Consider the following 10,094-nt stretch of genomic DNA (forward strand, 5'->3'; position numbering starts at 1 on the left):
AGGCATATACAAACCAGCTCCCATTGACATAATCTGCATAAAAAATATCTGAATCAATCTTATGCTATCACTAAATCATGTATAATCTGAAAAGCTGGAGTTGCAGGGGAGAGAACTGAGAAAGAGTACTTGAACTTGGAGTTGAAGTGTTTTGAGATACTCGATTGCCTCATCCAGCATTGAAGCTTTGTCCACCTGATACAAACAAAGTCAGCTAAACCATTTATGAGGAAACTAGAAGAGATTTTACATATCGGTAACCACATGATAGCATCGGTGATAAGCAAAAGCCATTGATCACTACAATTAGTTTATGTTCAAGGTATTGAACTTTAGCCTCTTTTTTTTATGAATTTTAGCAAGAGGGCATGCTCGATATTCAATTTGAGAACTGAACCTTCCAAACAAAAGTGAAGCTTAAATATTGACATCTATTGCTGTCATTCTATAATATTTTTGCTTCAAGTTAAAATTCTTAGTGATAATAAATATTCTATTATGCTTATGAAAATTCTCTGGTCCGCATAACAAAAGTGAAAATGAAAGAGCAAACCTTATTGCAGTTTGGTATGAGATCTTGCAATGCACGCATCTTCTCATTGATCCTGTCTCTTCGCCTCTGTATAAGTAGAAGATCACAATGATAATCACACAGATCACAAGCAACAAAACATATGCTACAGATGGAAAATTTGTTGTTTATTTGCAACAGTACACAATTGGCATATGGTCTTCACTCACCCTTTCAGATAGATTATGTACTTCGGCTGAACGACTTCTCTTAACACCTCGTGTTGGACCTGCCTTTTTAACATCCACTGATTCTTCCTCAACATCCTATAAGTAAAAGAAATTTAATTTTTGGTTAATAGAGAATAACTGTCAACATAGGTAAGATAATAAGTAAACATGTATGGAAGTGCAATTCTAGAACATTAACTTCACTGTGGCACTCAGAGTCCTCAGTTTCTTGTCTTTTTCGCTTCAAACTTTGGTTTGGGTTGCCCGAAATTCTCTCTGCGCCATTGCCAGAGCAAACGGATGAAGAGGCTACTGCAGGCTCCATATTTTTTACAACAGCTTCCTCTCCTTTATTGGTACTTTCACAAAGAAGTAGATTGGAACTTTGATAAATCTTTGACACGTCTTCTTTTCGAGCAGGATCAGATTGCCTCAAAACAGTGGCATTCACTTCAAGAGATTTTGGCTCCAATTGCTTCAAATCAGCCTTAGAGGGCTCCAATTGCTTCAAATCAGCCTTAGAAGGCTCTACAACCTTCAGCTCATGCACAGCGGATTGTTTCTGACGTTCGCCACTAAAACCAGCTTTTGTTGATTCAGGAGGATTGCTTGCGGTCGCAGAAGCATCTTTCTTTTTGTTTTCAATACCATCTGATCTTGATGAAGACAACCCAATGTTCTGAAGATTAGCTTTCACAATAGCAGCAGGTCTAGCAAAATGGGAGAAGTTCATTATAGTGGAACTACTGCTGCACATAACCTGATCTTGCTTATCCAACTTTAACCCAGAAAAACCACTTGAAGCAGATGGGAAAATCTGAGTCAGTTCCCCACAAGGTACTTGATGAGCAGGGTTACTACCATTATTCTCGGTTATTTCTGATGCTTTGGACCTAACAGATGCAAATGATCCTTGACATTGATATGATGATGGTTGGCAAAATTGACTTGTGCTAGGTTTGGGTCCAGGGATCTCAATCTCTCCTCTAGCCATAACCGAAAAGTCCTTGTTAAGGATCCCTTGTTCTGAACCAAAAGCATGGCGCGCATAGTTCTTGTGAGAGTCCCTAAGTACCTGATTGGAATTGCTTCTTTTGTCCAACAAAGAGAGGTTATTTAAGGGAGGGATTTCATGCATGGTGACCCCAGAGAGTTCATGTATGAAATCAGAACCATAGTCATGTGGCAAAGATTCATCCATTCCATAATTCAACCAATGTATCACGTCTTCGTCTTCAGCAGATGGAGCCGGCATTCTAATCTCATTGAGTCCACTTTCTGAATCCCCAAACTTCCCCATCCTCATCATATTAACATTATTTGTACCATTACCATATCCCACTACATCCCTATGTTGAAGACCCTTGGGACAATGAGATGTTAAACTCTTACAAGTTGGAATCTTTCTACCTCTACTACTTGACTGACCCTGCATTGAAATCTGACCATTTTCCCAAACAAGTTCATAGAAATCACTCTCTGGTCTGCATTCAATTCAATAAAACACAAATACAAACCAAAAGGGTGAACAACAAACATCTAATCAAGTGCAATTCAGACATGAACATAACTTAATTGAACTTACGCGGTTGAATGATCAGGTGCACTTGTGCTATTGATCTCTTTAGAACAATCAAGCTTCTCCTTGGCCTTGCGGTACAACTCATGCAGAGGCATCATGAATTGAAGGATTGTGATGTAAAAAAAAAGGGACTTTTAAGTTTTAAGAACCAAGGAACTGAGGCACTAATAATAATATTGTGATTGTGGCTTCCGACATAATACTATACTATGATAACTGGGAACCACCTTCGACAACCCAAACAATAATACATGAAAGCTTGACGCAAGCCCCACTACTACACTGTGAGAAACAACCTACGCTAATTATGACTATAAAAATATGAAAAGATAAATAGAAACAACAGTGATAATTTTTTGCCCCAAGTATAATCTTTCTTTTTAATGGGCACAGTCCTTATCAGGAAACAAAAGCTATATATATAATACAAAATTAATAATAGAGAAGAGGATCAGTCAAACAAATTCTTTTAATGGCTATATCATCCACAAAACTTGTCAAATAAAGTAAGGACCATGTCACCAATTTAAAAAGATTCGATCTTATTATCATTATTATTATATATTATACTAGTATATTAAACACTAATCAGCGTCCGGTTCTGAAAACTCCAATAACAAGTGAAGCTTCAGAGCAGAGAGCACCCAGCAAGCTGCGAGTAAAAATCCTCAACTGGGTATCAAAAAAGTAACAAAATTTGGTGTAAAGAACAAAAATTTCTAGTCCAAAGGAAGAGTTCTAATTTGAGTGATTGAAGGTGCAAAGTGGGAGTTCTTGAGTGTGTGAGAGCTCAGAAGAAGAGGAAACCAAAATATTGGGAGAGAAACAAAGGAAGAAGGAAGCGAAATAGTTGGAGAAGAAAATTGAGGAGTGAATAGTGATCATCACTCGTCAACACGACCAAATGCAAGTGTAATGGGGACACTCTCAGAGTCAGAGAGGAGAGAAGAGAAGAGGAGAGAGAATTAGAAATGGAATTGATTCAGGTTGCTTTCTAACCATGGTTAAGTGTTAACCCCTCACTAACCTCGCTTGGTTAATAGTTAAGTTCCTTGCTGTTTTCTGCGGGCCCTTTCCTCACTTCAAAATTTTGGATTAGCCTCTTCTCATTCTTGCTGAAGAAACTACACCCCAAAAAGCTTGTACATGTGTTTAAAATTTTAAATTCTATTAAATCTAAATAGTTGATAAAATGAAAAGGGGTATTCTATTATACAGATTGAAGTGGTATAGAGAGAGAAAATAAATTCTTTTTATAATTATTTTTTATTATTTTATTTTTATTCAAAGTGTGGTTTTTACCATATAATTCACCAAATAAAAAATATTCTCTAGTTTTAGATGCTTGGTTAGAGAAGCCAAATTCCAAAGTTAACAGGGGCATATCTTTTATTTTTCACATTTTTAGTGTGCTAAAATTTTACGTATAGTTATTTTTATTTGAGAATAGTTAGATGATTTGACTGTAAATCTTTATTTTTTATTATATAACTCTTTATTAATACGGTATAATTAAAAAACTAAAATTTGTGTCTTTTTAGGTAACAAAAAATATTAATATCATATAATAGATGGGTGAGGATCGAATAATATAATAATAAGAGTTATGTTACGTGTACATTAAAATCAGTCACCAAAATTAGCTACTAGTATAAAATATATACTTGTTATGGCCTGACCCAAGCAGTTTACGGGAGCAATACCCGACCCGAACGGTCGGGGGTGAGACGCTCAGATTCCGACCCGGACACGCATCCATGACAGCTTCGCCACAGTGCAAGGGAAGCCTCGAAGAAGGTGGGCCTGTCCCTGCAGGGCCTACCTCTGACACGGTATATATGGGGAAGGACCTACCCTTCCCTCACGGTACGTCACATGCCAATCTCCCCCTTTTTCGCTTGCACACTTGACTGACTAGAGCGTCGGAGTGTCTTTGCAGGTGACACCCCCTTTCACATTTGAAGAGCTCGGGACCTCGCCTACTCCCAATCCGGAGACGTACGACCAGACGACTTCTCCTTCGTTGACTAGGATACTTATCCGATCCGTTCGGTACCCGACCTACCAAACAATACTGAAATACAAATACATATTGAAAATAAATTAAACCTCACATGTATTTGTATACAATATATTAGTGACTAATTTTAGTGACTGATTTTGATGTCATTTTTATAATAATAAATATGTTTGTCCAGAAAAAAAAAAAAAACTAAATTTTCTTTTTCCCCATGAACGAACATGCAAGAATCTTTCTTCATAATTTCTGTGGTTGTTTTGTTAGGTTATTGCCCTAAATGGCGAGTAGATTTGGCATAGTGCTATGACCAGAATTGGATGAGAAGCGTCTACGTCCCTACTCAATGTACTTGAAAGAAAGAAAGAAAGAAAGAAAGAAGGATCGGAGAGTGCATGTTTCGTTGATGATGCTTACATTTCATGGTTCACTCTTTTGTATATATTATCTTTGTAATTAGTTTGGTAAAGGTTTGGCGTTAATAATTGTGGTGGGTTCATTGTTTTGTGTGAGTGCATCTATCTCTCTATCTATAATTCAACGTAACACAGCAAAATCATGTGTGCATAATTATAACCTGTATGGACGGTTGGCCCATCTTTGCACGGATAACCTTTATTAAATAATAATAACAAAGATTTGCTTTAAATTTCAAAAACCGGGGCTTAACAAATTAATAAAATCATTGACATTTATGCATCTCAATCCTTGTTAATTAATATATTGTAAGCAATTCAAGCTTTGCAATAATCATGGAGGCTCTCGTGTCCTTTTTCCTGATTCCCTCTCTTTTTTTTCCCCTTTTGTGATGAGCTTTTGATTTGTTGTTAAAAAAAAGGTCCCAACACAATCATTTAAAATTAAGGACATGATTAAATATCAAATACTACAAGGTTAGAGAAAGTTTTGATAATTGCGTACCATATTATAATACTAATAAATAATAATTGTCTAATAGGCAAATTTTAATTCTGGACATTATATTACATATTTATCCATACTATACACTTACATACCCAATATTTTTAAAGTGTTTTTATCTACCACTTAGTCTTGTCAAAATTTAAATTCAAATACAGTGTATTAAAAAACATGCTAATATATCATCTTAACTCCATTTCAGCTATGCGGACACTTTCAACTTTAAAATATGAGATAAAGTAGGACCACCTAAACAAATTAAAGAAGCCTGCCAAGAAGGGATAATTAATATATAGATCTGAATTAGGGAATAAATTAAGTATAAGTCAATGAGATATATATCAACTTAAGTATTTGTATGTTTGCTTGTCCTTTAAAAGGAGAGCAACTAATATTTATGATATGTTTTATTTTTAAGAAAACGATTCGGTGCATAAATATAACACAGGATTTAAAAAAAATTACATCCAAAAAATTTAATTAAGCTTAATCTTTTTAGTTTTTTTTCTTTTCTAAATTCTCGAATAGCTAAGTTTGACTTATAGTATCTTTGGATAAATTATTATTTTGATCATCATCCTTTCGGTTAAATCTTAATCTGATCCTTAATTTTTTAAACGCGTTATTTTAGTTTAAAAAAATTTTAAACTAACTCAATATTACCTTACTATTAAATTTGATTCGAATAATTAATAAAAATTTTTTATATTAATAATCATTAGTTGGTTAATTTTATTTACATACCGGAAATCGATTATTATATTGAATTTTAAATATGCTAATTATGGATTTAGATTCTCTAAATTTTGAACTTCATTTTAGAGGGTAAAGTATGATCTTTTACCCTTAAATAGTTTCTCTTTCATATTTACTCTTAATCCCACCTATAAAATAAATGGTGAGAAATCACACTTTATTCTCTATAATGAGAATTCAAAATTTAGAGGATCCAAATTCGCTAATTATTCGTGTCAAATTTAATTATAGAACAATATTAAATTTATTTAAAATTTATTAGAACTAAACTAAAACGTTTAAAAACATCAAATTAAAATTGAGAAATTCTCCACATACAAGCGTTTTCCCATACAAGTCATACAAGTCATTTATTTCTTTTTCTTTTTCTTTCTCCATGCCTCCTCTTTTTCTTCTCCTTCTTCTTCTTCATTTTTGAAGTGTTTCATCTTCATCGTCGTATTTCTCCTCGTTCTTCTTTTGATTTTGCAATATTATGTATTTTTTTCTTCTTTGTTTGATTTTTCCTCCAAAAAAGAATTATGAGAATATAAAATAAGAAAATAAAGAAAAAGAAGAAGCAGCAGAAGATGAGGAGGAGAAAAAGGAAGAGTTTTGAATTATGCATAAGATGTACTTCAACAAATTTTGGGTGTATTTTTTAAATTCTTTGGGTGTATTTTTGTAATCCTTTGGTGTATTTCTGTAATCCTTTGCGTGTATTTCTATAATCGTTTGAGTGAATTCCTATAACCGTTTGGGTGTATTTCTATAATCAGTTAGGTGTATTTCTGTAATCGTTTGGGTGTATTTCTGAAGTTTCATTATCTTCAAAACGATTTCAAAACTTGATTTCAGAAATAATGAAAATCGAAAAAAAAAACGAAACAAGAATACCAGTGATAAACGTAAATAAAATAACGAATGAAAAAGCAAAGAGAGAATGCACAAAAGAGATCAAATTTGGTAAGAAACTCGTTTTCATGGAGGAAGAAGAAGAAGAGTAGGAGAAGAAGGAGGAACACAAAGCATGCCATAAAAATCGTATATGGATCAGCGTACTTTTTGTTAAGTTTCTCCCAACTTATATGACTTATAATCCAAATGACTTCTACGTAGCACTTCTCACTAAAATTTAGTCTAAATATTAGAAACTAAAATAATAATAACTTCTTTTATCATATCATTACAAGGTTGGTTAACTTATGTAAGTGATATTTATTGACATAAAACAATAAGTTAAGACGGCGTCGATGAACGTCTGAATAAGAGTGATTCAAAAAGTTTTCAGAAGAGCATAATTCCATCATTTACATACATTTATAATTTTTTTTAAAATTCGTCCTTAATAGAAAAAGGGCAAAAAAGAAAAAGATAAAAAAAAAAAGGGAAAAGATGCTAGTTTTTGCGGCAAATAAAAATGGGGTAGATGAAGACTACAAGAGGAGTGGGTGGAGCCCATGAGAGATGGGCAGCGTCCACTTGGAGGCATTCTGAGCCCCAAGCCCATGTGGGCCCACATTTTGTAGGGCACTTGGCACCCTTGAAGCATATGCAAATGCAAAGGTTCCCAAAAGATTAGATAGGGACGGAGACGGTGTTGAGTTGAAGAAAGAAACTCTGATCATTCGGCGTGGATTTCACGTGCATGGTTGAAATTCACGTGACTCTATTTCTCTCCTTTCCAACTCGGATGGATGGATATATGCGCCACTGCCCTCTGCCACTCTCTTCTCTTCTTTTTCTGGCTCCTCATTTTCATCAAATCACTTGTACTTCCACACCCACAATGTCAGAACATGTTTTTCCATCAACATAGATACACTACAACAACATTCTGCTAATATCATCATCATCATGTAAATAATTAAATATAATATTCCTACATCATGTTTGTGAGGTCAATTCAAGGTGTGCTGCATGCTCATCTATTTAAGTCTTTGTTATTATTAGCTCTCATTTAGTGCCATCAAATTCAATATTCCTTCTTGGCTTTTTCTCATCTTTGCATTAATAAGCATGCACATAGAACAATTAGCTCGCCAATGCTTGCTTTATCTGCGCAAGTAGTTCTACACATTTTGAAGATTTCACATTCTTCCTTACAAAATTTGAATCCAACCAACAGCTAATAATTGTTTTGATTCTTCATGTCATTGCTTACACAGCTAAAAAGAACAACACTCTACGCAAATGGGACACTTGAAAAGTATAAAATGTTAGAATTTTAGATAATTCTATGATGAAGAGGTTTTTGTGTGAAAAGAATAAAATAAGATATAATTTGTTATAGCTAATAATATTCTTCATGTCATTGCTTACACAGCTAAAAAGAACAACACTCTACGCAAATGGGACACTTGAAAAGTATAAAATGTTAGATGTTAGAATAGTTATACCTATTACTCCCACAAGTAAAGGGTAAAAGTACTAAATACTTTAGCACGCCAAAGAGAGGGTAGACAGTTTTATTCTTTATCCTTTATCCCTGTATTTCTAAAAAAATTAAAGGAATATTCTTTTGGGCATGTAAAAGTAAGATTATAATGAGAAGCAAAAAAAATTTATTCTATTCTGTTCTTTCACTTTTTATTTCTTCTATTTTCTCATTTTGACTCACTATTTGAACACATATTCTGTCTTTGATGGAATATTAAAAGACCATGCAAAGACACAACCTCTAGAAATTACCCATCTATTCTAACTCACTATATGAATATAACCCGCCAGCCACCCCTCTCAGTAAAATACATAAGAAATTGTTTTTCCAAACTCTCTCGAATATCCAAGCAACAATAAGAGAGATACAAATTAGAGGTAAAAGAAATGAAAAGAAAAATGGTCATAATCTTATGAATCATGATAGAGGATAATGTTAATAAATGGATTGGTTGGGTAAATGATTAAAGAGGAGGAGAAGCTGATAATGTATTGTAGTCTACTAGACACTAGTCTTTGACCCTAATAAATTGGACTTAAATACGAAGTTACTGCTTTACAATTTCTGCAGACAATTTATGTCTGCTTCTTTGCAGTTCTGCACATGACAGCCATTCCCATGTAACAACCACGGATTTTTAAAATACTAAATCTTAAATCCTTGCATGCGCAGCCAACAACACAGAACTGAGCAGGTGTTATCACTTATCAGCACTCTAATCTATGGTGCTATGAAACAACTAAACAAATATTCCGGTTGTCTCCTTACACATATATATACACGGATAATGCTAGGTAAACAAAAAAAAACAGCTAGAACTTACTTTATTTAACATTAATTAATTATCACAGCAATTAATGAATGCTAAATACGGTAAGTTATGGCTATTTTTGGCTGATTTTCTTTGGTTACCAAACATTTTCGAATAAAAAATTATATATGTATTATTGTACATAAGTATATATAAAAAAAAGGAATGACATGCATTACTGAAGACTGAAGAGAGAAACATCAGCATGGTAGCAATTATGTAATAAAATGCTAAAAAACTGTCATTTTAAAAATGACGAAGTGCCCGTATGCACGTTGTTATATATATTTTCCTGCCCATAACGCTTTGATGATTGCAATCAAAGGCAAATAAATATTAAATAACTCAATTCAAAACAAATGACAGAAGCTGGTCAGGACACCTAGTACAATGCCATACTATCAACGATCCATGAGGAAAAACATAGGAAGAAAAATCTGAAAATATTTTTTGAGCTGTCACGCTAATACTAGGGGTCTTCGCGGTGCGGTTTGGATTGGTTTTGAGTAAAAAATTTATCGATTCCAACACTAACTTTGCTTGCGGTGCGGTTTGAATATGATGTTTTTTTAAAAAAATCCGATCCGATCCGATCCAATTTCAAGCGGTTTGGATTGGATTGGATATGCGGTTTTATAAATTAAAAGAATTAAATACATATAACAAGTCTCAACATCAAATTTTAAATAATCAATAATGACATAACAAATTTCAACAATATCTTAAAAAGCCAACGATAACATAACAATAGAAATAAAATTATAGGTTAGTTAAAAATAAATAAATAAATAACATTTCGAACATAAAATATTTATTAAATAATAATAATACATGAATAATATGAAAA

At 33.5% G+C, this 10,094-nt stretch overlaps 1 protein-coding gene across 1 annotated transcript in view; it reads right to left on the reverse strand.

Annotated features, from left to right (window-relative positions):
• LOC107645992 (transcription factor PIF3) overlaps nt 1-3,364 on the reverse strand; it is a gene marked incomplete in the record, with an annotated part of 4,987 nt that extends 1,623 nt beyond the window's left edge. Inside the window, 6 exon segments of the mRNA XM_016350159.2 lie at nt 1-33; nt 130-195; nt 554-619; nt 742-837; nt 941-2,225; nt 2,327-3,364. Of these exon segments, the coding sequence (XP_016205645.1) occupies nt 1-33; nt 130-195; nt 554-619; nt 742-837; nt 941-2,225; nt 2,327-2,421 (1,641 nt within the window).

The sequence above is a fragment of the Arachis ipaensis genome, chromosome B06, assembly GCF_000816755.2.
Source record: "Arachis ipaensis cultivar K30076 chromosome B06, Araip1.1, whole genome shotgun sequence".
NCBI lineage: Eukaryota > Viridiplantae > Streptophyta > Magnoliopsida > Fabales > Fabaceae > Arachis > Arachis ipaensis.